General features: G+C 40.8%; 1 protein-coding gene across 3 annotated transcripts in view; it reads right to left on the bottom strand.

The window, feature by feature from the left end:
• The window catches only part of ITCH (itchy E3 ubiquitin protein ligase), a 102,723-nt gene that overhangs the window by 39,754 nt on the left and 35,721 nt on the right, over window positions 1-27,248 (bottom strand). For 2 of the 3 annotated variants that reach the window (XM_004612555.2, XM_055138453.1), the window contains exons 4-7: window positions 22,043-22,184; window positions 20,137-20,261; window positions 16,985-17,122; window positions 5,370-5,415 (exon numbers count right to left, since the gene is read on the bottom strand). In XM_004612555.2, coding sequence (XP_004612612.1) covers window positions 5,370-5,415; window positions 16,985-17,122; window positions 20,137-20,261; window positions 22,043-22,184 — 451 coding nt within the window. Of the gene's footprint in view, window positions 1-5,369; window positions 5,416-16,984; window positions 17,123-20,136; window positions 20,262-22,042; window positions 22,185-27,248 lie in introns of those variants that run through there. The other variant, XM_055138455.1, reaches the window with a different exon arrangement.

Below are 27,248 nucleotides of genomic sequence, written 5' to 3'. Positions count from 1 at the left end.
AGTGAGCAGGGTCAGGAGGAAATTCTGAGCACTGCCAGGTATGTCCCTTTTCCCACAAAAATTGCTATTGTGTGTGGGCCCAAAACAAATAAAAACAAATAAAAAAAAGAAATACTTTGCTACCTAACTGAAAAGATCTCCCAAAATAGTATACTATAACCTCAGAAATACACCTATGTTTACCTGTAGGGTTTCCATAGTATAGATCCAGTTTTAACTGTATGAAGCATCAGCTGAGAGCTAGTGAGAAATATAAAACTTGGACCCTAAGATCTAATAACTGGAACTGAAACTGGAACAGAGATTCAGCAGTCTTGGGAAAACTTAAAAAACTTGTTTGAATAAGCCCTTCAGGTGGCATAATATACTCTCAAATTTAAGACACAGGCCACACTGAAATGAAATTGATATTTATTCAGTTCTATTAAACCAATGTTTCTCAACCTTTATTCCTACTGTGGCTTTCTTCCAATCTCATTTCTTTCCTGTAGGCCCCTGTCCAACCAGTGAGCACCCTAGTCTTGTGTCCCGAGCCCTCATTTGTGCAATTTTCCACTTGTGGCCCCCCTAGAATATCTTGTGGGCCACAGGAGACAATAAGTCCCCACACCCACACTGAAAAATAACTACTTCAAAGAACACAAAAGTAAAATCTAAAATAAACTCTGCAGATCAATATGGAAATCTACACACTATACAGGACATCAGTGTAAACTCATAATACTATCTTTAAAAAGCAGTTAGTTACTAATTAAGACCTTATTTTCCTTTGTACCTTCTGCTTTTATTTCATCATACATAGATATATGACATACAGAAAAGTTCAAATATTTATGGACAGAATAGATAATCTTAGAGAAACAGGAAATTGAGGTCATTAGAAATATACAGGGACTGAGAAAATTGCTCAAAGAACATATGATATATTCAGGAATCCTGTGTTCCATCCCCAGCGTTACATAATTCCCCAAGTAAATCCCCAAATGGGAATAACCCCCAGCACCATCAGGTATGTCTTCCCACTGTCAAAGAAAGAGAATATACAAACAAGGGAGGAAGTGGTTCAAATGGTAGAGCCTTACAAGTATAAGACCCAGAGTTCAGGGGCTAGAGAGATAGCACAGCAGGTAGGGCGTTTGCCTTGCACGCAGCCGACCCGGGTTCGATTCCCAGCATCCCATATGGTCCCCTGAGCAGCACCAGGGGTAATTCCTGAGTGCAGAGCCAGGAGTAACCCCTGTGCATTGCCGGGTGTGACCTAAAAACCAAAAACCCAAAAAAAAAAAAAAAAAAAAGACCCAGAGTTCAATTCTTGGTACCACATCTATACAAATCAAAGAGTAAGAGCCAAGAAGAAACACGTAGGGCTGGGGATACAGTTTAATGGCAGAATACAGACTCTGTTCTGTGAAGCCGTGGGTTTAATACCAGGCATCACAAGAATAAGTAAAACTTGGAAAATTAAAGGCAAATCAACATTAAAAAATCTTAAATACCAGGGATCGATCATTTTCATACTTAACAAACATGACTGAATTCTTGAGAAGTATAAAACATCCAGATATGCATGAAAGTGGATAAACAAGAATATCCATAGTCTTGAATAAGAACAAAAAGGTAATGCCAAAGCAATAGTATAGCATATTGTACAGGTAGAGTGTACTTTCCTTGCACATGGCCAACCTGGAATCAATCCCAGGCACACCATTTGGTCCCTGAGCACCACCAGGAGTGATTCCTGAGTGCAGAGCCAGAAGTAATCCCTAAGCACCACTGAGTATAGCCCCCAAACAAAAATTAAATAAAAGAAGCAAAAGATATAAAACAACCTAAAACTTTATGTCAATTTCTTAAAAATTAACTGATGAGGGTGGCAAGGAGGAGATGGGTGCAGGATTTAGGGTAACTTTATTTGTCTGTTTTTAGGTAACATCCAGTGATGCTCAGGGGTTACTCTTGGCTCTAACCCTAGTGCAATGCTCTACCCAGTGTACTACCACTCTGGCCCCAGGGGATAATTATCAGGAATTCAAAAACTTATTCTCAGGCCTGTAGATGGAGAACTAGATTAAAGAGCTGGAGTGCATGTCTGGCAATCCCTGATACCACATGGCCTCATGAGCAACACTGGGTGTGGCCCTAGAAGCCATGGAACCCTGCTGGGGGAGCCCAAAAACAAAACAAAAATCTATTCTGAGTGATAGCTATGGTGGTTACTGGAGGGAAGAGAAAATGAGGATAATGAGAAGGAGGATATTTTCAAAGGGGAATGGCACTGCAATTTTGGTATGTGTTAAGTGAATCCTATACATAAAGAAATGTTAAGCTATATCCCTGAAACTCAAGAATGTTTTAAACTAACAATAATTCAATTTAAAGAAAGAAAAATTTTAAATACATTAAACATAAAACTAAAAAGAAGTGCGAGTACAGGTCCATAGGGCCAACACAGACTTGACCCTTGGGACCACACCCTGGAGGCTCCCAAACACCACCAAGGTGGTCCAGGCACTCCCCAGCACCGCAGCGCCCTTGCATTAAAATGCCAGCATAACAGAGTTGGGAACGGACAACCTACCCCATCTTCCTGTGTTTCCAGTAACCTGGCAGTCACACCCATGAATGCCTCTGGCGCCACATAATCTCATTAATAGCCATAATCCAGAGACTCAGAAATAAAGCCCTCAGAAGAGAGCAATATAGAATGACATGCCACAGAAATGCCTCCAGACCTTGCACCAGGCTGTATCATCCAGAGCAAACTGGAGAGAGGTGGGTGAGTTCCCCTCCCTGTCCCAAAAGATCCTTGGCAGTCAAAAACTTCCAGAATTCAATTGCCCTCATGCTCAAGGACGCTCTCCACAGGCTCTAACGAGTCTCACCCATGAGTGAGTCTGAAGTATAACCGTTATTTTAAATTTTAGAATTTCTGGAGCATGCGGCCACATCTGCGGCCATGCGACATCTCATATGTTCACCACTGATGTACCAAGAGTACACTACATTTGATAGGGTTTAAAGTAGAAAGCAACCAATCTCGGAAATATATATACAAAAGCACACAAGACTCAATATGTAACAACATGTTAGTAATCTTTTATAGGAGGGCTTAATGGCTCCAGGGTGAAATATAACAATTTTCATGCACTTTCCTCTAAGGAAACTTTTTTTGGATCATTTTTAGCGGATTATTCAAAACAAGCAATATAAAATAAATTATTTCAGTTTTACTTGGGGGATGGGGTTTGGGGTTCGGGATGGAAACATTCAAAATAAGGTAGTGGTAAATACAAAATATACAAAATAAGATGTATAGGTATTCAAATATTAAATGTAACAAATCATCGTGGAAAAAAATTAATAAACAAAATGCCAGCATAGTTGGCCAAGAATTGTCAGGAAGAGCCCCTAGAACTACTGAGAAGCCCTTTCAAGACTGCCTCTTCTTAAGAAGATGCATGAGATATAATTTGTCTATTTACAATAATACTACGAAATCTTTTCTATTACCTTTTAATCATTATGAAAATTAAAAGTAGTTATTATTCTCAGGGCAGAAGATGACATTCATCACTATCCTTCCACCCTGTAAAGTTAGCTAAGCAATGAGTCTGACACATGAATGACTCCGCGAGGTAGACCTTTAATAAGTAAACCACAAAAAGCATTACCAACTTTGATTTTACTAAATAGCTTAATGACTTGGGTTTCTTCTAAATTTTTATTTTTATTTTTTTTGTTTTGTTTTTTTTTTTTTTTGCTTTTTGGGTCACACCCGGCAATGCTCAGGGGTCATTCCTGGCTCTACACTCAGGAATGACCCCTGGCGGTGCTCAGGGGACCATATGGGACACTGGGAATCGAACCTGGGTTGGCCGCATGCAAGGCAAACGCCTTACCCGATGTGCTATCGCTCCAGCCCCCTATTTTTATTTTTTTAAGTATTTTTTTATTGAGGTACTGTTATTTACAAAGTTATTCATAGATCCCACCTTTATAATCAGTCAAGATCAAATTCCATATGTATGGTTTACCCAACCTCAGATCTCAACCTCATCACACCACTATCAGACATCACTCCCGCCTGGGCTCAGGGGCCATATGGGGTGCCAGGGACCGAACCCGGATCAGCCGCATTGGGAGGCAGATGCCGTAAGAGCTGTCCTATCACTCTGGCTCCCCTTCTAACTTTTTATTATGAAATTTTTCATACATCACAGAAGCAGCCTAGTGCAATAAACTCCCAGATGCCTATTCACTTCAACAAGCATTGTGAATAAGTGATACCACTCATTACAGCAACATTCCCTGAAGGATCTGACAATTTAACAGCCCATTTTCTGGATATTTTCCCTTCTGTTCTGTGATAGTGCTTTTCTGGTTCTTCTCCACCTACAATGTCAGTGGTTCATCTACTTCTTCCAACCCACTGCTTTCCCAATTTAGGTAAAACAAGAAATCTAATAAAACTTTATGACTACTTAAGACATGTCACTTACTGTTTAAGATTCTCTTCTGTTTCAGATCATCTCTTTCTAATTTTATGTTCTACTACCAGTTCCCAGGATAATCATAAATTCTTAAAATTTCCTAAATCTGTTTACACAACTCAAAATATTACAAACTTTTCAGGCAATAGACATGAAGTCAAAACAGCAATTGAAAGTACTGGATCCCAGTTAAAAAAGACCTGTTGTAAATTTCTGCTCATTCTAATAAAGGAAGATGCCATAGTCAGTCATGACTTCCACATATAACCAAAGCTATAGAATAGCTTTTAATTTTTTTTTCTTGTTTGTTGTTTTTGTTTGGGGGCCACACACAGTGGTGCTAAGAAATCACTTCTGGTGAGCTCAGGGGACCACATGGGGTATTGGAGATCAAACCTGGGTCAGCCTCATGCAAGGCAAACACTCGACCCACTCTATTAATTGCTCTGGCTCCTCATTTATTCTTCTATGAACCTAACTTCAAGGGTTTTGTTTTGTTTTGCCACACCTGGCAATGTTCAGGGGAGCCATACGGATCCCGGGAATCGAACTTATGTCAGCTGCATGCAAGGCATACGCCCTTCACACTGTATTATTGTTCCAGCCTCTAAATTTAAATGTTTTTTTCTTTTTGCTTTTTGGGTCACACTTGGCGATGCACAGGGGTTACTCTTGTCTCATGCACTCAGGAATTAACTCCTGGTGGTGCTCAAGGGACCATATGGGATGCTGGGAATCAAACCCGGGTCAGGCTTGTGCAAGGCAAACACCATACCTGCTGTGCTACTGCTCCAGCCATCCCCCTAAATTTAAGTTTTGACTAAAATATTTTTCCTTATTTCTTTCTGCATACTATGAGTAAACAGAGTGAATTCTTACCTGGTTTCATCCTTGGATCTGGAACCATCATCATTCTGGGAAGCACCTTTAATAATAAAAATTAGACAAAAATGAGTTTCAACATGTTTTTATCCCTTAACTGAATATTTTTACTAAAGAATATGTAATTTAATTCTAATATGACATTTATCAGGAAAATACAATAAATATTTGTATGCCTAAAATAAGCTTTACCAAAATTTTGTATGAGATGTTGATCAAGGTACATTATTCAAACTACTTCTACCATTTGCAAGGTATGCTTTTATTACTTCTAATTCATATCTAGTAGCATATTAGCCCTCCTTTGAATTCCAAAAATCTCACCAAAAAGTGCTGCTTACCAACAAATGAATTAAACTAATTATAAAAACAGTAACCCCCGTAATTATCTCGTTTGTAGGAACCTGAAAAATGGCTCCAAGGAAAGAAAAAAAAAGTACAGATAGATATCAAATGCCCTCAAATATTCTATACGTTCATACATCTTCAAATTTTATTCATAGTAAATATCTAAGATCTACTAATGATCACTATAGAAGTGTTAGCGGGAGATAGCCAGAGGCTGGCACACTGACTGCGCAAAAACGTAGACAGAAAAAAATAAAATAAACCTGTAAATTGTTTCTGTAAGAACACAAGCTTAGCTGGAAAGATGATACAGGAAATAAGGTGCTGGCCTTGAAAACTGCCAACCCTTAGTAGGGCATATGATCCCCAAAGTACCATCAGGGTTAACTTCTAAGCGCAGACCCAGAAACAGCTCCTGAACACTGCAGGTGTGGCCTAATCCCCAATGCCCACCCACCACAAAGAACCCAAATTTAGGGCTAGGAACACAGTATGTCAGGGTGCAGTCAAAGCATATACACAAACCCAGTTCAATTGCTGGTACCACATAGCCTCCCAAGCATTGCTGGATATAGCCGTGATGGTCTCCTGCACCGCAGGGCCCAAAGAGCCCCACTTCTGTGGTCCAAGCATTGAAACCACTGGCCCAGTTGAATAAATCACCAGGAGAGGTACCTGAGCCTTTTGAGCACTACTAGTGAGCTGCCATTCTCCGTGCCCACCAAAAAAAAAAAATAAAAACAACAACAACAACAACAACAACAACAAAAACCCTCAAGTTTAACAATCTAGTACATATAAATAATAATAACTCCTAAAATAAAACTTCAAACAGTATAACTCCAAAACATAATTAATAAATACTTTTAAGAAAAGCTGAATTGAGTTAGGGAGATATTTCAATGGTCTCTCCATGTCTGACTTACATTCAATCCCTGGCACTGTATAATCCTATGAGCACCAACAGACCCTTTCTCAGAAGCCTAAACAAGGATATTGGGCAGGGCAAGGGTGTGATCAGGGTTGTGCCCAGAAGTTCTTAGAGCTTACTACGGGCTCTGTGCTCCGATATCCCCCCAGGAGATGACATATAGTGCCAGTTATCAAACCCAGATCAGCTGTGTGTAAGGCAAAGGCCTTACCTGCTATGATATCTCTATAGTCCCACACTGGTCATTTGTTTTTGGTCTGGGGACCATACTGGGTAGTGCACAACATTTATTCCTGGCTCACTCTTGGCAGGGTTCAAGAGACCATATGTGGCACCATGGATTGAGCCCAGGTCAATTTCATGCAAGGTACGAGGCCTACTCACAGTACATCTCTTTGGTACCACAAGGCTCATTTTAATTCAGTCTTTTACTTCACTTCAATATAATGTGAAACCATAACAGAAATCTATGGCATAAATTACTAATCTAAACACATCTAATCTTGTGTTTCCAATGCAAGAACAATTTTTAAAATTCTGACACAGAATCAATATACAGAATGAGGACATCAATGTGGACCAGGAAGATAGCTCACGGGTCAGGGAAAAATATCTTGCAAGGGCAAGGCCCCAAATACAATTCCCAGCACCACCTTTCTCCTTAACCCCAATAGCACCCCCAGGTATAACCCTGGAGGTTCCCAAGCAGTGCCAGAATGGCCCTGTTGGCCACTGGCACTCAGGGCCTGAGCCATAAATAATCAACTGGGCTCTAGCCTTGAACCTTCCAACCCAGTAGGCAGGGAGTGGCCCACAGAGTTCCTTAGTATTACATGAAAGTCCTTCCACCCCACCTCAAAAGAGTTTTAGTCACATATAGTTTGCTGAGCACATGCTTTCAATGTGGTATGCTCAGGGGTCATCTGAGCACCATAAACATTGTCCCTGGAGCATAGAGTTGGACAGAGCCCCAGAGCAGCACAGGAAAAAATAGAAAGGCTAGAGAGATAATACAGCAGGTAGGGCATTTCCTTTGCACGTGACCAAACTGGGTTCGATCCCCAGCATCCCAATGGTCTCCCAAGCACGGACAGGAGTAATTCCTCAGTGCATAGCCACGAGTAACCCTTCGGTATTGCTCAAAAACAACAATTTAAAAATAAAGTGTGGCCCCTAAGCAAAAGCAAAATAAACCCCAAAACCCAAAACCCCAAATAAGAGAGTCAGAGTTCAAGTAGTCTCAAGACTCTCTGCCCTTTCCTATCTCTTACCCAAAGATCACAGTATCTAGTCTGAAATCATCAAAGAAGCATCTTGTTCAAGCAGAACACCTGCACAGCCTACCTACTGACAAGCTAGGTCCTGGGAGGCCCTCGTTCAGCCCCACCCCTGGTCCTGGGAACTCAGCATCTTTGAACCTAGCAAAAAAGCTGAAATTGCCATTTCACCCCAAGTCAGATACTTCTCATTTTCATATTTCATAATCAGCTTTTCATAAAACAACCAACTAAAAACTCCACCAGAATACAAAAGTCACAAACAAAAAGCAACAAAGAACCCCACCACACTTAGTGAAGATGGTAGACCTGAAGACTCAAGCAACAACCAGCTGCATAAACTGTCAAGATAAGGACACCGGAGAGGAAATGCTAAGAATGTTCAAGAAGCTCGAAGAAATAACGGAATAAACAGCCAATAAAACACAAAAGGGTAAGAAGCAGAAACGAGAAAAACACAAGCAGAAATGACAGAATTAGGGACTGGAGCGATAGCACAGCAGGTAGGGTGTTTTCCTTGCACTCGGACGACCTGGGTTCAATTCCCAGCATTCCATATGGTCCCCCGAGCACTGCCAGGGGAAGTTCCTGAATGCAAAGCCAGGAGTAACCCCTGAGCATCTCTGGGTATGACCCAAAAATGCAAAAAAGGGAAGAAAAGAAAAGAAAAGAAAAGAAAAGAAAAGAAAAGAAAAGAAAAGAAAAGAAAAGAAAAGAAAAGAAAGGAAAGGAAAGGAAAGGAAAGGAAGGAAGGAAGGAAGGAAGGAAGGAAGGAAGGAAGGAAGGAAGGAAGGAAGGAAGGAAAAAATGACAGAATTAGGGGCCGGAGCAATAGCACAGCGGGCAGGGCGTTTGCCTTGCACGCGGCCGACCCGGGTTCGATCCCCGGCATCCCATATGGTCCCCCAAGCACTGCCAGGAGTAATTCCTGAGTGCAAAGCCAGGAGTAACCCTTGAGCATCGCTGGGTGTGACCCAAAAAGCAAAAAAAAAAAAAAAAAAGAAATGACAGAATTAAAGCATTTTGGTAGGTAAAATGAAAAACACACTGGAAGGCGGTATAACCAGCAGAGTAACAGTAACTAACGATAGATTAGTGAGCTATAAGGTGAAATGAAAAAAACAACACTAGGGGCTGGAGTGATAGCACAGCAGCCTTTGCCTTGCACGTGCCCGACCCAGGTTCAATTCCCAGCATCCCATATGGTCCCCTGAGCACCGCCAGGGGTAGTTACTGAGTGCAGAGCCAGGAGTGACCCCTGTGCACCACCAAGTGTGACTCAAAAAGAAAAAAAAGAAAACAACACTAAAAGATGGAAAAAAAGCTTCAAAATAAATGAACAGCAGACAAGAGAACTGTGCGGTGAATTCAAGGAGAACAATATAAGAGGAATGACACACAATCATCGGGGTTCTAGAGAGAAACAGAGAGAACCCTAATTAACCAAATCAGAAATGAAAGGGGGAGAGGGCCAGAACAATACTACAGCAGGCAGGGCACTTGCTTTATGCACTGTTGACTTGGGTTCAATTCCTGGCATGCTATAAGGTCTCTCAAGCACCACCAGGAGCAATTCCTGAATGCAGAGTCAGGAGTAATCCCTGAGTCCACCAGGTATGGTTCCAACAGATATCAAAGGAATCAAAGAATGACCAGGGGTTACTTTGAAAATCTTTATGCCATGAAATAATAGAACCTAGAAGAAATGAATATATTTGTAGATGTCTATAACCTCCCAGGGATGAACCAAGAAGATATGGAACACCTGAATAAACCTATCACTATGGGGGGAATCAAAATGGTAATCAAAAGTCTGCCCCAAAACAGAAACCCAGGCCCAGATGGATTCCCTAGTGATCTCTTTCAAACTTTTAAAGAAGAACTATTGCAAATGATTCTAAGATTCTTTCAGGAAATCAAAGAAACAGAAACTGTCCCAAACAGTTCCTATGAAGCAAACATTACCCTGATAGAAAAGCAGAGAGAGAACACACACAAAAAAAGGATAATTATAGACTGATATCCCTGACAAACATAGATGCAAAGATCCTCAACAAAATACTAGCAATCTGAATCCAACAACTCACCAAAAAGATCATACACCATTATCCAAGTGGATTCATCCTAGGGATGCAAGGATGGTTTAAAATACACAGTTCAATTAACACCACATCAATTCAAAAAACAACAACAAAAGAAAATTGTTGGGCTGGAGCGATAGCACAGCAGGTAGGGCGTTTGCCTTGCATGTGGCCAACCCGGGTTTGAATCCCAGTAATTCCTGAGTGCAGAGCCAGGAGTAACCCCTGTGCATCGCCAGGTGTGACCGAAAAAGCAAAAAAAAAAAAAAAAAAGAAAAGAAAATTGTAAGATCATAGAAGTAGATGCATTTGACAAGATCCTGCACCTGTTCATTCTCAAAACAAGGAGGGAACTGAAGGAACTTTCCTCAACAATTTAACAGAACAAACATTATACTTAGTGGAGAAAAATGAAATGCCTTCCCCCTAAAATCTGGCCCAAGCCAAGGTTGTATACGCTTACCACTTCTATTCAATACAGTATTGGAAGTACCTGCTATAGCAATTCTGTATCACTGTATCACTCTCATCCTATTGCTCATTGATTTGCTCGGTGGGCACCAGTAAAGAAAAATACATTAAGGGCATTCAGATAGGAAAGAGAGTCAAGCTTTCACTATTTTTGGATGATGTGATTCTATATTTAGAAAACGCTAAAGACTCTACACAAAAACTCCTAGAAAAAATATACTTGTATAGTAATAATATGGCAGGCTGCAAAATCATCATGTAAAAGTCCAAGGCTTTCCTAAATACAAATAATGAAATCGAAGAGAGATTTTAAAAAAACACAAGCTCATTCACAACTGTGCCTCAGAAAATTAAGTACTGTGGGGCCAGAGCATATAGCAGGTAGGGCACTTGCCTTGCAAGCAGTAAACCTGGGTTTAATCCCCAATATCTCATATGGTCCCCAAAACATCCCCAGGAATGTGGAGTCAGGAGTAACCCCTGAGAATTGCAGATATGCCCCCCCAAAAAAAACAACTAAACAAACCACAACAATAAAAAATGCCAACTACCTAGGAATCAACTAAAAATTGATTAAAGACCTATATCAAAACTATAAAACACTGGGTCCTAAGCCTATAGCATAGCAGGTACAGTGTTTGCCTTGCATGCTCCTGACTGGATTTGATTCCCAGCATCTTATATGGTGCCCTAAGCCTGCCAGGAGTGATACCTGAGTTGAGAGGCAAGAGCAGTGCTGTCCCTAAAATAACTACAAAACACTACTTCAAGAAATAAGAAAGGACAGGAGAAATAGAATCACATCTCCTGCTCATGGATTGGGAGGAGAGCATAGTGAAAATGGCAATATTCCGTAACACACGATAGTGATACAATGCAGACCCTATGTTGCAGGCAGGAAGATCGTGGTCATGGTAATGTGTGTTCTGGAGTCCGAAGCATGGACAGCTGGAAGGCATGGAGGCCTTTGACACAAAGGACCTATCTCAGGAGCCCAAAAAGCCATTGAGATACAAAATTCCAGACCAAGTGCAGCAGGATTTCTGAGGGAAGAGGTGGCTGGACCCCCTGGGAGAGGCTCAGGCACTGCAATGAAGATCAGGTGAAGAATATCAAAAGAAGACCATTAATAGTCCCAAACTCCCTTGGCAACCATCCTAGCAATGGCCTGAGATTGGGGTAGAGAAACAGCTTGAGAGAAGCATATAAAAAGCTAATTTGGGGGCTGGAGCAATAGCACAGCGGGTAGGGCATTTGCCTTGCACACGGCCAACCCGGGTTCGACTCCCAGCAACCCATATGGTCCCCTGAGCACCGCCAGGAGTAATTCCTGAGTGTATGAGCCAAGAGTAACCCCTGTGCAACACCAGGTGTGACACAAAAAGGAAAAAAAAAAAAGCTAATTTGAACAAAGGAAGTGCACACGTATGCTGCCTGTGCCCATGTGTTACCCACACACATGCCACCTGCACATGCCCTCTTGTGATGTGTACTTCTGGGTTCTGGAGATATGTACTTCGGGCTTTCTCCACTCTGAAGAAGCTCATGTTCTCTCTTGAGCACATTATCTTACCTCACCTTTCTCCTTAACTCCCTATATTACTCAATAAACGTACACTTCAACTGTTCGTCTCCTCTTGAAATTCTTTTCTGCCAGGGAAAGGTGACGAATTCAAAAGGCCTGGGTAAGGTCTAGGACTGACTTTCCTTTTCTGCAAAGAGCAATTTCTCACTCCAGCCTGAGTCCATGGCTCCCTGAGAAACTAGGTCATAGGGATCAACTCCCATGCCATTCCCAAGAGGATGTCAGGTGCAACTCGACAGTTGCATAGTAGGGTTGGTGGAACATGAAGTCCATGCCGTGTAGAGGATCACCACAGACTTTATCAGTCATAAATCTCCCAGGTGTTTCTGGGGTGACAGAGGTGGGGAGAGGGTCAAGTGGTCGATTCCCTTCTTGGGACTTCTCCTCCCCAATTCACGGTAAGTCACCACGGGATCTCCACCAGCAACACTTATAAGATACCCACAACATTTTTCTTGAGAATAAATCAGACAATTCTTGAAATTCAAGTGGAAAAATAACCCAACCCCAAATCCATAGCCAAAGCAGTTCTTGGGAAAAAGAAGAGGGGAAACATTACTTTCCCCAACTTCAAACTGTACTACAAAGCAGCAGTATTTAAAACCACTTGGTACTGGAATGAAGAGAGATCCTCAGATCAATAGAATGGATCTGAAAGTCCAAAAACAGAGCCTCAGGTATATGGTCAGTCAGTCTTCGATAAAATAGCAAAATATACGAAGTGGAGTAGGCCTCTTCAACCAGTGGTGCTGGGAAAGCTGGTCAGCCACAAAATAAACTTAGACCTCTTTCTAATATTATGCACAGAAGGCAAATCAAAATGAATTAGACCTCAATAACAGAGCTGAATCCATAATGTATACAGAAGAAAACATGGGCAGAACTCTCCAGAATGTTGAAACACATTAGAAGAATAACTAATGCCCAAAGACAACAGAAACAAAGAGCAGGGGCCAGAGTGATAGTCTAACAGGTGGGGTGTTTGCCTTGCATGTGGCTGACCCAGGTTCGATCCCTGGCATTTCATATGGTTCCCTAACCACTGCCAGTTCTAATTCTTGAGTGCAAGAGACAGGAGTAACCCCTGAGCATCGTCACCTGGTGTGTGACCCAAAGAGAGAAGAGAAAAGAAGAGAACAGAAAAGGAAAGAAAAGAAAAGAAAAAGGAAGAGAGAAAGAGAGGAAGGAAGGGAGGGAGGGAGGGAGGGAGGGAGGGAGGGAGGGAGGGAGGGAGGGAGGGAGGGAGGGAGGGAGGGTGGGAGAAAAGATCCTTAGCAGGAATCTTGCCAATACTGGGGGAAGGGGAATAGGTCAGGAAAGGTACCAGTAAAATTAGAGAGGGCAGTTGTCACTCTGGACAAGAACTGGATGCTGAAGAGAGGTAAAGTGATATTCATGATACCCTATCAGTAACAGTATTGTAAACCATAGTGCCTAAAAGGAAAAAGTGCCTGCTATAAAGGCAAGGTGGGGAGTGGGAGAGAAACGAGGGACATTCATAGAGGGAAATAGACACTAGTGAAGAGACTGGTGATGATATACCTAAAACCCATCATGAATAACTTTGTAACTCAGTTACTAAATTTTTTAAAATAGAAAAAAAATCTTGTGCCCTTAAGAGTTGTATAATTGTATATTCCCAAACTTTCTAGAATGACATGGACTCTAATTGTAATAGCTCATTACTTACTATTACACATGGAAGTAAAGTGGCTCAGAGCATGAAATTTAAGTAGATTACTGAAAATTGAAGGTTGAGATTGTGTGTGTGTGTGTGTGCGTGTGCACCACATCTGGCTATTCTCAGGGCTTATTCCATACAGGACTTGGGATACCAGGGCTTGAACTCACGTGGGCTGCATGCAAGGCAAGCGCCCATCTTCCTACTCAACTACCATTCAGGCCCAGTAAGATTTTATTTTTGAGTAAGCAAAAATTCAACTCAGTTCTTTTTTTTTCATGACTTAAGGTTTTCAAAACTGTTATTTGGGGACAGAGAGAGTACAGGGATAAAGCACTTGTCTTGGGAACAACTTGTATCTGTCAATTCCAACCCTCTGTGAATTACCAGTTTTAAAATAATTTAATGTCTGGGGCTGGAGTGATAGTATAGCAGGTAAAGTTATAGTACAGCAGGTAAAGCAGGTGTGCCTTGTACACACCTGACAAGAGTTTGATCCCCAACATCCCATAGTCCCCCGAGCACTTCCAGGAGTAGTTCCTGAGTACAGAAGAGCCAGGAGTAACCCTTGAGCATCGTCGGGTGTGACCCAAAAAGGCAAAACATAATAATTTTTTAAAAAAAAATCTCTGTCATTCTCCTACTTAAGCAGAAAACAAACATACAGTAAAGGTGAGCGTACCAGGTGTGCTAAGGGCTCTGTGTGTGTGTGTGTGTGTCGCGCACGTATGTACTTATAGGGCCTCCCTAGCAGTGCTTAGCACCACCAGGATTGTATTCAGCAGTGCCAGGGAAGTGCTCTATATATATTCTCTATGCTAGGAATGTGCTCCAGCCCTCTGGCCTGAAACAGTAATGCCTCAACTATGAAAATGCAGTTTTTAGATTCTACTCTGAAAAATAAAAGCAAATACAACTTTACTTTTTTCTAATTATTAAATATTGGGTATTAGAAGTTCCATCTCCTATGGAGAAAACTTAAGAAGATAAACATATTGAGGGGCTAGTGATAGCACAGCAGGTAGGGCATTTGCCTTGCACGCAGCCGACCCGAGTTCAATTCCCAGCATTCCATATGGTCCTCTGAGCACCGCCAGGAGTAACTCCTGAGTGCAGAGCCAGGAGTAACCCCTGTGCATCACCGGGTGTGACCCAAAAAGCCAAAAAAAAAAAAAACAAAAAAAAACACCCCAACATATTGAGGTTTAGATCAATTTAATGATATAATTTTACATGTATACTATCTTGCCAATTCCAATTTAAAGAATAAACTTGGGAATTTCTTGTAAATGCTGATTTAAATAGACATGTCAACTTTTCAAGTCATATTAACCATTTCAGAAATTCCTCTCCACCCTCATTAACATCAAAGAACTAATCTGGAAAACACACCAGGGTTATCTTGAAGGTACTGCTATTTTAAAAAGTCATGAGTTTTTTAAAAAAAAAAAAAAAAGTCACGAGTTAAAGACAAAGTAGGCCATTTCCCAAAGTAGAAACAGAAGAAAAGCACCTAAAAGCTGAAGACTGTTTTATACTGAAGTTTCCAAGTAAACAAAAAGATCTTAGTTATATTAATCAAGGAAATCATTAATCTACTCTTTGTCTTCGGGTTGCTATAATCTACATTTCAATTACAAATATATACATAAGTGATGGAAATAGTTTAAAAGAATCTGTTTTTTTATTAAGTATGTGCAGACACTAGCTGGTGTTATCAGATTTCTTTTAAATCACATACATTCATTTTTATACCCTTTACCAAAAAATAGTAAACCATACATTGTAAGATACACTGGCACAAATTGGTTTTGTCATTATTTTAATACAAAACATTTCTTTAAATATAGCCTACAAAAATAGAAGAAAAACTGCAAAAAATTCCAACATGTACTAGTTGAGATCATATAGAGGGTAGGGGCTTGCCTTGCATTCTGACCACAGTTGGATACCTAGCACCTTAAAATGTCCCCCAAACCCTGAGTGCAGAGACAACAGTAAGTCCTGTAAATGTCAGATGTGGCCCAAGAAACAAAAATTAAAATATCTGCCATGGGCACTAGTAGGAGTATGGCATCATATATATCATATTAGTTGCTGCTACTGTTGACCTACAGAATCAATAATCAATATTTTATAAACTTACTGGCACAACTATAATTTAACTTTCACTTACAATTTACAGAAAAATATTTATTCATAGGAAAATTGTCACTGTCACTCTGTTGATCAACAATTTGCTCGAGCAGGCGCCAGTAACATCTCCATTGTGAGACCTGTTATTGTTTTTGGCATATTGAATACGCCACAGGTAGCTTGCCAGGCTCTGCCTTGTAGGTGAGATACTCTTGGTAGCTTGCCGGACTCTCTGAGAGTGGCGGAACAATCAAACCCAGGTCGGACGTGTGCGCCCTACCCGCTGTCCTATCGCTCCAGCCAGGAAAATTGTATTCAAAGAAAAATGTTTAAAATGATCAAGGAGCAGGAGTACGGCAGGGAGGGCATTTGCCTTGTACACAACAAACCTGGGTTCGACCTCCAACACACCATATGATCTCCCAAGCCCATCAGGAGTGATCTCTGAGTACAGAGCCAGGAATGAGCCCTGAGTACTGCCTGGTGTGTCTCAAAGACCAAGAAGTCAAAAATAAAATGATCAATCTGGATCACAGAGAGAATACAGGAATTGAGATGGCTACCCTGCAATGTGGGCAACCCTGGTTCAATCCTTGGCACCACATACTGTTCCCCAGCCATGTGAGGTGTATGGCCTGAAAACTAAAATACAATTAACATTCTGGGACAGAGAGAGAGACTGGAGGTTAAGATGCCTGTCTTGCCATGTGGTCAAACCCAGTTGGTTCCCCTAGCACTACATATGAGCCTACCCCAGTTCAACTACTACCAAAGGTGACCCAAAAATGCCTCTATCAAAAAGGAAATAATTTCCAGGCTAGAGAGATCATATAGTCATACAGCAGGTCAGAAGTTGTACATGACTATCTGGTTTCAATCCCTGGTACTGCATTTGGTCCCCCAAGCACTGCAAAGAGCGATCCCTGAACATAATGCCAGGATTAATCCCTGAGCACTGCCAGGTGTGGCAACGCCCTCTCCCAAAAAAAAAGAAAAGAAGAATTTTTAATGTGAAGTAATATATCAAAAATTACATACATCAGATACAGTAGCTAATATAAGAAGAATCACTGAAGAGTCTCTATGGAATATAATTACTTACTTTCTGAACCAGTAGTTTCACCATTGGTAACAACTTCAGATTCTAGTTGCATTCCATCAAGACAAATTGATAAGTCTCCTATTGTTTCTGTTGGTTCTTTGTCACCTGTAAGCTGTAAAGTTATAACAACGTCCTCAACTGAAAAAAGAATTACAACAAAAAAATGTTATATGACAGAAAAATTAACTGATGTTTACAGAAACTGTTCTAATATACTTCATCCAAGATATTTACAACTTTCAATATCAGAACAGTTTAAAAGTTGTATAATTTTTTTTTTCATTTTGGGCCACACCTGGTGATGCTCAGGGGTTACTCCTGGCTCTGCACTCAGGAATTAATCCTGGCGGTGCTCAGGGGACACATGGGATGCTGGGAATTGAACCTGGGTCGGCCGCGTGCAAGGCAAACGCCCTACCCACTGTGCTATTGCTCCAGCCCCAAAAGTTGTATGATTTGCTAATACTTAACATATATGCTGTAAAATACTAAGTTCCTCAATCATCAAATTTCTGTCTTCATTTACCTTGTATAAAATACAGACAGGGCCAAAGAAACAGTACAGCAGATAAGGCTCTTGCTTTGCAGGCAGCCAACCGGGGTTTAATCCCCAGCACTACAGGAGGTCCCTCAAGTCTTCTCTTGATTATAGATCCTGGAGTAAGCCCTGAGCAGTGAGTGTGGCCCCAAAGTCAAAAGATAAACTAAATAAGTTTATCCCTGATAAACAGCCAGGTATAGACCTAAAGCACCCTCAGGTGTGGTCTAAACATCCAAACTAAATGAAACAGATGTACAGCCAAAAGTAGCAATATATGTCTAAATTATACTGGGTGATAACAAAATTTAAGAATGAATTATAAGGGCTGGAGCAATAGTACAGCAGGTAAGGAGCTTGCTTTGCACGCAGATGCCCAGATTCAATCTCTTGCACTCTATAGGTCCCCCGAGCCCTGTGAGGAGTGATTCCTAAGCCAGGAATTCCTAAGCCCTGAACACCACCAGGTGTAGCCAAAAAAAAAAAAAGTTTTAGAAAATCACGAGATTTTAAAAAATTGTTTTAAACTCATGACACATTAAAACAAGCATAATTCGAATTCTTACATATCTATGTTATGCAAACAAGATACCGATGGGGTTCTGGGTATGCCAAGACTCCAAAATAAATCATCTTGTGTGGCTGGAGTGATAGCATAGCAGGGAGGGTATTTGCCTTGTACGTGGCTGACCCAGGTTCGATTCTCAGCATCCCATATGGTGCCCTGAGAACTGCCAGGAGTAATTCCTGAGTGCAGAGCCAGGAGTAACCCCAGAGCATCACTGGGTGTGACCCAAAAAGCAAAAAATTAATAATAATAAAAAATAAATTAAATTAAATAAACAATGTTGGAATAAATTTATTAAATTTACTTGAGAAAACTGCAGGTGCTAGAAGGGCTGTCTGACCCTCCTTTATGTCCTTGAAAGGAGGAAAAATACCCTCCCAGAAACAGAAATATAGTGGGCATCTTTACCACTAAAAGATAGAAATTTGGGGGCTGGAGCAATAGCACAGTGGGTAGAGCGTTTGCCTTGCATGCGGCCGACCCGGGTTCAATTCCCAGCATTCCATATGGTCCCCTGAGTACTGCCAGGAGTGATTCCTGAGTGCAGAGCCAGGAATAACCCCTGTGCATTGCCAGGTGTGACAAAGAAAAAAAAACAATAATAAAATAAAATAAAAGATAGAAATTTTAGAATAAGTTGAAAAATCAAACTTTGCTACTTTCAAGATAACCTACAAATCCAAACTCTTTTTTCTTGTAAAATCTTTTGGCAAAGTACAAAAACTAGATGCTTAAAACAAAAAATAAAACAAAAGGCCCTATATGCTTTGGTTACGTAGCTGGGTCCCTTATCTCCAGTGATTCCATTATTATTTTTATCTTCCACTTATCTGTCCTGTATAAATTTAGAGCGGCAAAACACCTAGACAGGGTTAGGAGAATTATTTTTCTCCCCAACAATATACACATTAATAAAACCACAAAACTTGGGGCTGGAGCGATAGCAGAGGGTAGGGTGTTTGCCTTGCATGTGGCCGACCCGGGTTTGATTTCCAGCATCCCATATGATCTCCTGAGCACCTGAGTGCATGAGTCAGGAGTAAGCCCTGTGCATCGCCAGGTGTGACCCAAAAACCAAAAAAATAATAATAAAAAATAAATAAAATCATAAAACTTAAAACAAGGAAAAGCCATAAGATCTAAAATAAGGAAATCAAATACATAGCACTTGAAAAGAAAATGTCAGAATACTAACTGTATTTGTCTCTCTGATGGATAATTTTCTTTCTTTCTTTCTTTCTTTCTTTCTTTCTTTCTTTCTTTCTTTCTTTCTTTCTTTCTTTCTTTCTTTCTTTTTTTTTTTGCTTTTTTTGGGTCACACCCAGCAATGCGCAGGGATCACTCCTGGCTCATGCACTCAGGAATCACCTCAGGGGACCATATGGGATGCTGGGATTTGAACCCGGGTTGGCTGCGTGCAAGGCAAACGCCCTACCCACTGTGCTATCACTCCAGCCCCCTCTGATGGATAATTTTCATTCCTATTTTTTCATATTGTTTTAAATACCTATTTTTAGCTATTAAAAATATCAGATCCAGGGGGCTGGAGCACAGCACAGAGGGCGTTTGCCTTGCACGCGGCAGACTGGATTTGATTCCCAGCATCCCATATGGTCCCCTGAGCACCGCCATGGGTAATTCCTGAGTGCAGAGCCAGGAGTAACCCCTGTGCATCACCAGGTGTGATGCAAAATAATAATAATAATAAAATATCAGGTCCATAATGAATGGTTAAGCCAAGATTTCTCAGAAAGCTTTAAATATTTCAAAATTCTTCTTCCTGTTATTATTACTAAAGCAAGGGCTGTAGACATAAGCTCAGGAGAAAAGGTACTTCCCTTACACTTGACTGTAAATCACAGCCACTACAGAATCCTGTGAGGTAGGCATGGTAGTACTGTGGGGTAGGCATGGTCCCCCTACCCTACAAATATAACCAAATACATTTGAAAATAAACTGTTAACAGTATTCTGCAAATTTAGCATATGAATTTTACACACACACACACACACACACACACAATCTCTATACTTCTACATACTTACATTTCATATTGTTTGATTTTAATGTGTCATAGATATCTAATGCAGCAGTTCCCAACAAAACATCAGATTTCAGTGTCTGGTGGCTCCACACACGAAAATGTAATTTACTCACAGGGGTGACAATACTAAAAGACAAAAAAGTATGCAAAAATCTTATTTTTATTAAATGCATACAAAATAAATTATAATTAACTTTCTATATACAACCAATCATTGCCTATATTTCATAATTGTATGAAAATTCTATTTGAATACTACCTGCTTATACAGCCATTTTTGCTTGTGGCTGAACCCAACCCCCCCCCAAATAAATCACACAGCTGTACAATCAAGATTAGCAATATACATGAAGAGCTAGGAGTAATCCATGAGCACTGACAGGTATAAACCAAAAACCAAATATTAATTAAAACTGAAAAAACATATTTGAGGCTGTGTGAGCAATTACTGAATCTGATCTATAGCCTACTTCCTATAAATTCATACCAGAAAAAAACATCAATATAAAGACAAAGCACATGAATGTATACTGCAACACTAATAGCAGTACAACACTAGAAACCAATTGATCCATAACAAATTATTTTTGTTTTATTTAGAGCAAAATCAGTTGTACTCAGGGCTTATTCCTGGCTCAAGGATCATTCCTAGCAGCCCACAGGACCACATAGGGGGCTGCAGGGTCAAACCTGGGCCGACCTCATGCAAGGCAAGTGCCCTACCTGCTATACTATCTCTCTGGCTCCATACATAAGGAATTATTAAAAAAAAATGATAACTCATCCATATACAGGACCACTTAGTAATGTAAGAGATATCAGACCTATTTATTTATTCAGAAAGATAACCATGTTATATGTTAAGCATATAAAAAAAATATGAGCTAGTGAGTTAGGCTAAGTACATACTTTGCATTAAGGAGACCTGAGACTGATCCCTGGCACCACAGCAATTCCTGAGCACCACCAGAAGGAACCCCCCAAGCATTGAACTGAAAATTTCTCCCCAAAACCAAACTATAATATTAAGTTATATAATAAGATACATAATATAAATATTTTGCTTGGTTTTGTCTTGTCATACCCTGGTTTGCTAGTCATACCCTGCCGTGCTCAGGAGTTCCTCCTAGCTCTGTGCTCAAGGGTCACTGCAGGCAGTACTAGGAATTAAACCTGGACTTTCTGTATGCAGTTTATGGTAAGCCCACTTAACTATCTCTCTGGCCCGAGAGGGGACATTTTTGAAAGAAAGAAACCAATTAAAAATATATATATATATATACTTGTAAAATAAAAAAAAAAACTAAGTAAGCTACTTATAACTCCATTTCAGTCCTAAGAAAAGAGGTGCTAAACTCCTCCTAAGCCCATGATTAAGGATTTCCCAGTTGATTTTCAATGTCAAAAGTTATATCAACTTTCGGATGGAGAGGCACCATGCATGTGGAAGGTCCAGGTTCAATTCCTAGCACCAGCATCACATAATTCACTGAGCATCACTGGGAACATCCTCCAGGCACTGCAGTGTCTAACCCAAAAGACAAGGAAAATACAAGTGCTATAAACTAGAGATGGCAGAGAAAATAAGAATCTGGAAAAACGGAAATATCTAAAGAAAAAAAAGAAAACTAGGCAGTAATAGTAATAGCAGGAGCTGACATTTAAAAAGAAAAAAGTAGGGGGCTGAAGCAATAGACAGCGGGTAGGGCGTTTGCCTTGCACGTGGCTGACCGGGGTTTGATTCCCAGCATCCCATATGGTCCCCTGAGCACTGCCAGGAATAAATCCTGAGTGCAGAGCCAGGAGCAACCCCTGGGCATCTCTGGGTGTGACCCAAAAAGCAAAAAAATAAATAAGTAAATAAATTAAAAAAAAAAATATATATATATATATACTCTCAAACTTACACTGTAAGGGGTTGCTTCCATTTGGGACTGTTCGTATTGTTGCACTTTTCTGTCTTCTTTGACTGTCCATCAACTGTGACTTCCACATAAGGACTTGGTCCAAACCAATTCTTTTTATTTTCTTTAAGTTTTGCTGAAATAACTAGAAACAGATAAAAGGGGGAGGAATATTTCAATATTTAGTTAGTTCATCCTTCAAATCATCTGAATTTCATAAAGATTACTTCTACTTGGGGAGGCAATTTTGCTTTAAAACACTACAATTATGCAAACCTGAAACTTAGAGGTCACAATACAATGGTACCTCAATAAAAATAAATAAAATACTGATTTTATTTAGCCATGATCTTTGTATTCCTGCTATTCTAGTAAATAAAGAGCTTCCTCGCGTCATTCACCTAAATTCCCATTAGCAGATCCATTGTCAGTTTCAAAAGATTCAGAACTGTGAGGTCAAATGAATGGTACATTAACAAACTCAGGTAACAAATATATGAATTTCTACCATGTGTCAGGTATTTCTCTAAATTCAATGGATAGGGCAGTCTGGAGTACAGAAGGAATTGGCTCTCAAGGAAGCAATATCTTTTTTTTTTTAATAATTTATTTATTTTTAATTAGAGAATCACCGTGAGGGTACAGTTACAGATTTATACACTTTCGTGCTTATACTTCCCTCATACAAAGTTCGGGAACCCATCCCTTCACCAGTGCCCATTCTCCACCACCCGTAAACCCAGTGTCCCTCCCACCCTCCCCAATCCCATCTCCCCCCCAACCCACCCTGCCACTGTGGCAGGGCATTCCCTTCTGTTCTCTCTCTCTAATTAGCTGTTGTGGTTTGCAATAAAGGTGTTGAGTGGCCGCTGTGCTCAGTCTCTAGCCCTCATTCAGCCCGCAACTCCCTTCCCCCACAAGGCCTTCAACTACAATGTAGTTGGTGATCGCTTCTCTGAGTTGCCCTTTCCCCGGAACGTGAGGCCAGCCGCGAAGCCATGGGGTCAACCTCCTGGTACTTATTTCTACAGTTCTTGGGTATTAGTCTCCCACTCTGATATTCTATATACCATAGATGAGTGCAGTCTTTCTATGTCTGTCTCTCTCTTTCTGACTCATTTCACTCAGCATGAAACTTTTCATACCCATCCACTTAACTACAAAATTCTTGACTTCCTTTTTTCTAACAGCTGCATAGTATTCCATTGTATAGATGTACCAAAGTTTCCTCAACCAGTCATCCGTTTTGGGGCATTCGGGTTTTTTCCAGATTCTGGCTATTGTAAACAGTGCTGCGATGAAAATACATGTGCAGATGTTGTTTCGATTGTACTTTTTTGCCTCTCTGAGATATATTCCCAGCAGTGGTATTGCTGGGTCAAATGGGAATTCAATATCTAATTTTTTGAGAATAGTCCAAATTGTTTTCCAGAAGGGCTGAACCAGTCGGCATTCCCACCAGCAGTGAAGAAGGGTCCCTTTCTCCCCACATCCTCTCCAACAGCGGTTGCTTTTGTTCTTTTGGATGTGTGCTAATCTCTGTGGTGTGAGGTGGTATCTCATGGTTGTTTTGATCTGCATCTCTCTGATGATTAGTGATGCAGAGCACTTTTTCATGTGCCTTTTGGCCATTCGTATTTCTTCCTTGGTAAAGTTTCTGTTCATTTCTTCGCCCCATTTTTTGATGGGGTTGGATGTTTTCTTCTTGTAGAGTTCAACCAGTGCTTTATATACCATTGATATCAACCCCTTATCTGATGGGTATTGTGTAAATATCCTTTCCCATTCTGTGGATAGTCTTTGTATTCTGGTCACTGTATCTCTTGCGGTGCAGAAGCTTTTTAGTTTAATGTAGTCCCATTTGTTGATCTCTGTTTTTACTAGATTGCTTAGTTCCGTGTCACCTTTGAAGATACGTTTATCTTCAATATCGTGGAGGGTTTTGCCGACCTTGTCTTCAATGTACCTTATGGTTTGTGGTCTAATGTTGAGGTCTTTAATCCATTTTGATCTGACTTTTGTGCATGGTGTCAGGTCAAGGTCTAAACCCATTTTTTTGCATGTGGTTGTCCAGTTGTGCCAGCACCATTTGTTAAAGAGGCTTTCTTTGCTCCACTTCACATCTCTTGCTCCCTTATCAAAGATTAGATGATCATACATTTGGGGTTGTGTGTAGGGATATTCCACCCTGTTCCATTGGTCTACGGCTCTGCCTTTATTCCAGTACCATGCTGTTTTAATTGTTACTGCTTTGTAGTAAAGTTTGAGGTTGGGGAGGGTGATGCCTCCCATCATCTTTTTCCCAAGAATTGTTTTAGCTATCCTTGGACGTTTGTTATTCCATATGAATTTTAGGATTGCTTGATCCATTTCTTTGAAGAATGTCATGGGTATACTTATAGGGATCACATTGAATCTGTATAATGCTTTAGGGAGTATTGCCATTTTGACAACATTGATTCTCCCTATCCACGAGCAGGGTATATGTTTCCATTTCCTCATGTCCTCTTTGATTTCATGGAGTAGCGTTTTGTAGTTTTCTTTGTAAAGGTCTTTTACTTCCTTGGTTAAGCTGATTCCGAGGTACTTGATTTTCTGGGGCACGATTGTGAATGGGATTGCTTTTTTCATGTCCCTTTCCTCTGCCTCATTGTTTGCATATATGAAGGCCATGGATTTTGGGGTATTGATTTTGTAGCCTGCAACTTTACTGTATAAGTCTATTGTTTCTAAGAGTTTCTTAGTAGAGGTTTTAGGCTTCTCTAGATATAGTATCATGTCATCTGCAAATAGTGAGAGTTTGATTTCTTCCTTTCCTATCTGGATGCCCTTAATCTCTTTTTCTTGTCTAATAGCTATCGCAAGTACTTCCAGTACTATATTGAAGAGGAGTGGTGAGAGTGGGCATCCTTGTCTTGTGCCTGATCTCAGAGGAAAGGCCCTTAGTTTTTCCCCGTTGAGGATAATGCTTGCCGTAGGCTTGTGATAGATGGCTTTGACTATCTTGAGGAAAGTTCCTCCAAACCCCATTTTGGCGAGGGTTTTCATCATGAAAGGATGTTGGATCTTGTCAAATGCTTTCTCTGCATCTATTGATATGATCATATGGTTTTTGTCTTTACTTTTGTTGATATGCTGGATTATGTTGATTGATTTCCGAATGTTAAACCATTCAAGGAAGCAATATCTTAAAGAAAAGTCCGTGTGATGAAATATGGGCTTACATGGCATTAGGAGATTAGAAAGATCTCTAGAAAACATCTTTCTTAAGGTGAGGCAGGGATGGGTGGCCACACCAAGCAATACTCATAGTATTGCCAGGTACTGAACCAGGTTTGATCATATGTAAAACAAGCATCATAATCCCTGAACTAACTCTCTGGACACCTGGAAAATACCTTTAAATAGCAATCATGGACCGCCGAGATGTGATCCCAGGGGCCGCACTCATGTGCGGCCTCTCCGCAGCTGCACAAGCGTGAATCCAGACCCAGCAAAACCTCTTTCGGCGTGGGCAACTCCTCGCAGAATGTCTCCAGCCTGTGAACTAAGCCTCGGCCCCGTGCCCGCCCAGGAGGGGAAAGGTATTTCTCTCTCTCGCCTCTTTCTCTCCGGGGATGAAGGGCGCGGTGGCCGCCATATTAAGACGACCACAGATTGGGTTTTCAAGCCTGCAATTATCTAATATCTGGAAGAAATCTCCCTGGACTTCTTGTTAAAGTACAGAAATTCAAAACCGCGCGGCCGCGGTAGACCTTATTTGTCTTCACAGTAGGTCTGAATCTAGTGGGGTACTCCTAACAACAATAGTGAGGTTTGTGTTGAAATATTGAATGTAACCAAAGTAAATGGAATGTAAAATGAAACTTATCAGTTACAAGGTAGGGGGTGGGGGGACGGGATGGGAGGTGTACTGTGTGGGTTTTTTTTTTTTTTTGGTGGTGGTATATGGGCACTGGTGAAGGGATGGTTGTTTCAGCATTGTATAACTGAGACCTAAGCCCGAAAGCATTGTAATTTTCCACACGGTGATTTAATAAAATAAAATTAAAAAATAAATAAATAAATAAATAAATAGCAATCATGTGTACTGGGTTCACCCTCTGGAACAGTTTCACTTAGTGAAATACAATCTTGGCAGCAATGCTTATTTGGGATCCCCAGGATAACATACAGCGTGACTTCTGACATATGATAATCCTGCATGTTACCTCCAAATGTTTAAGCACTACGACCAAGTGAGTCAAATCCCTGCTCATCATAACAAAGGGCAGATGAGCAAGTTATAAAATTAAGGGAGGAAAAGGATAACTGACACCAACTATTATTGTTACTAGATACGGTCAATTTAATATAATTATTCTGTGAGACATTTAACTTTCTCATACAAAATGATAAATTTAGAAGATGGAGAGATAGTACAAAAGTTAAGGCACTTGCCTTGCATATGGCTGCTTTAGGATCAATCCCTAGTACCACATCTTGTCCTCTGAGCACTGCCAACAGTGATCCCTGAGCAAGAGCCAGGAGTGATCCTGCATCACAGAGTCAGGAACAAACCCAGAGCACACGGTGAGCAGTGAGCCCTAAGTACTGTTGGATGTGGCCCAAAAACCAAAAGAAAAAAAGTAAAAAACAGAAGCTGAACACATGCTTTGTATGCAGGAGGCCTGAGTTCCTCAAGCACAGTGCTGGGTAGAACTCTAAAGTTCTACTAAAATGGCACAAAAACCAGCCCCTCACTAACACCAAAAAAAGATAAGCTTAACACATTAAAAAATATCGAAGCAGGGCTGGAGCGATAGCATAGCAAGTAGGGCGTTTTGCCTTGCACACTGCCGACTTGGGTTCGATTCCCAGCATCCTATATGGTCCCCCAAGAACTACCAGGAGTGATTCCTGAGTGCAGTGCCAATAGTAACCCCTGAGCATCGCTGGGTGTGACCCAAAAAGAAAAAAAAAATCCAAGCATCACAGCAAAGACTGACTGGGGAATGGGATCAATTCTTTAAATGTTCAAAGTTCAGGGGCTGAGAGATAGTACAGAGATTAAGGCATTTCAGTGGGGCTGGAGCAATAGCACAGCAGGTAGGGCATTTGCCTTGCACGCGGCTGACCCGGGTTCGATTCCCAGCATCCCATATGGTCCCCTGAGCACCACCAGGAGAGATTCCTGAGTGCAGAATCAGGAATAACCCCTGTGCATTGC

The sequence above is a fragment of the Sorex araneus genome, chromosome 5 (assembly GCF_027595985.1).
Source record: "Sorex araneus isolate mSorAra2 chromosome 5, mSorAra2.pri, whole genome shotgun sequence".
Taxonomy (NCBI): domain Eukaryota; kingdom Metazoa; phylum Chordata; class Mammalia; order Eulipotyphla; family Soricidae; genus Sorex; species Sorex araneus.
This window is presented reverse-complemented; position numbering and strand designations above follow the sequence as displayed.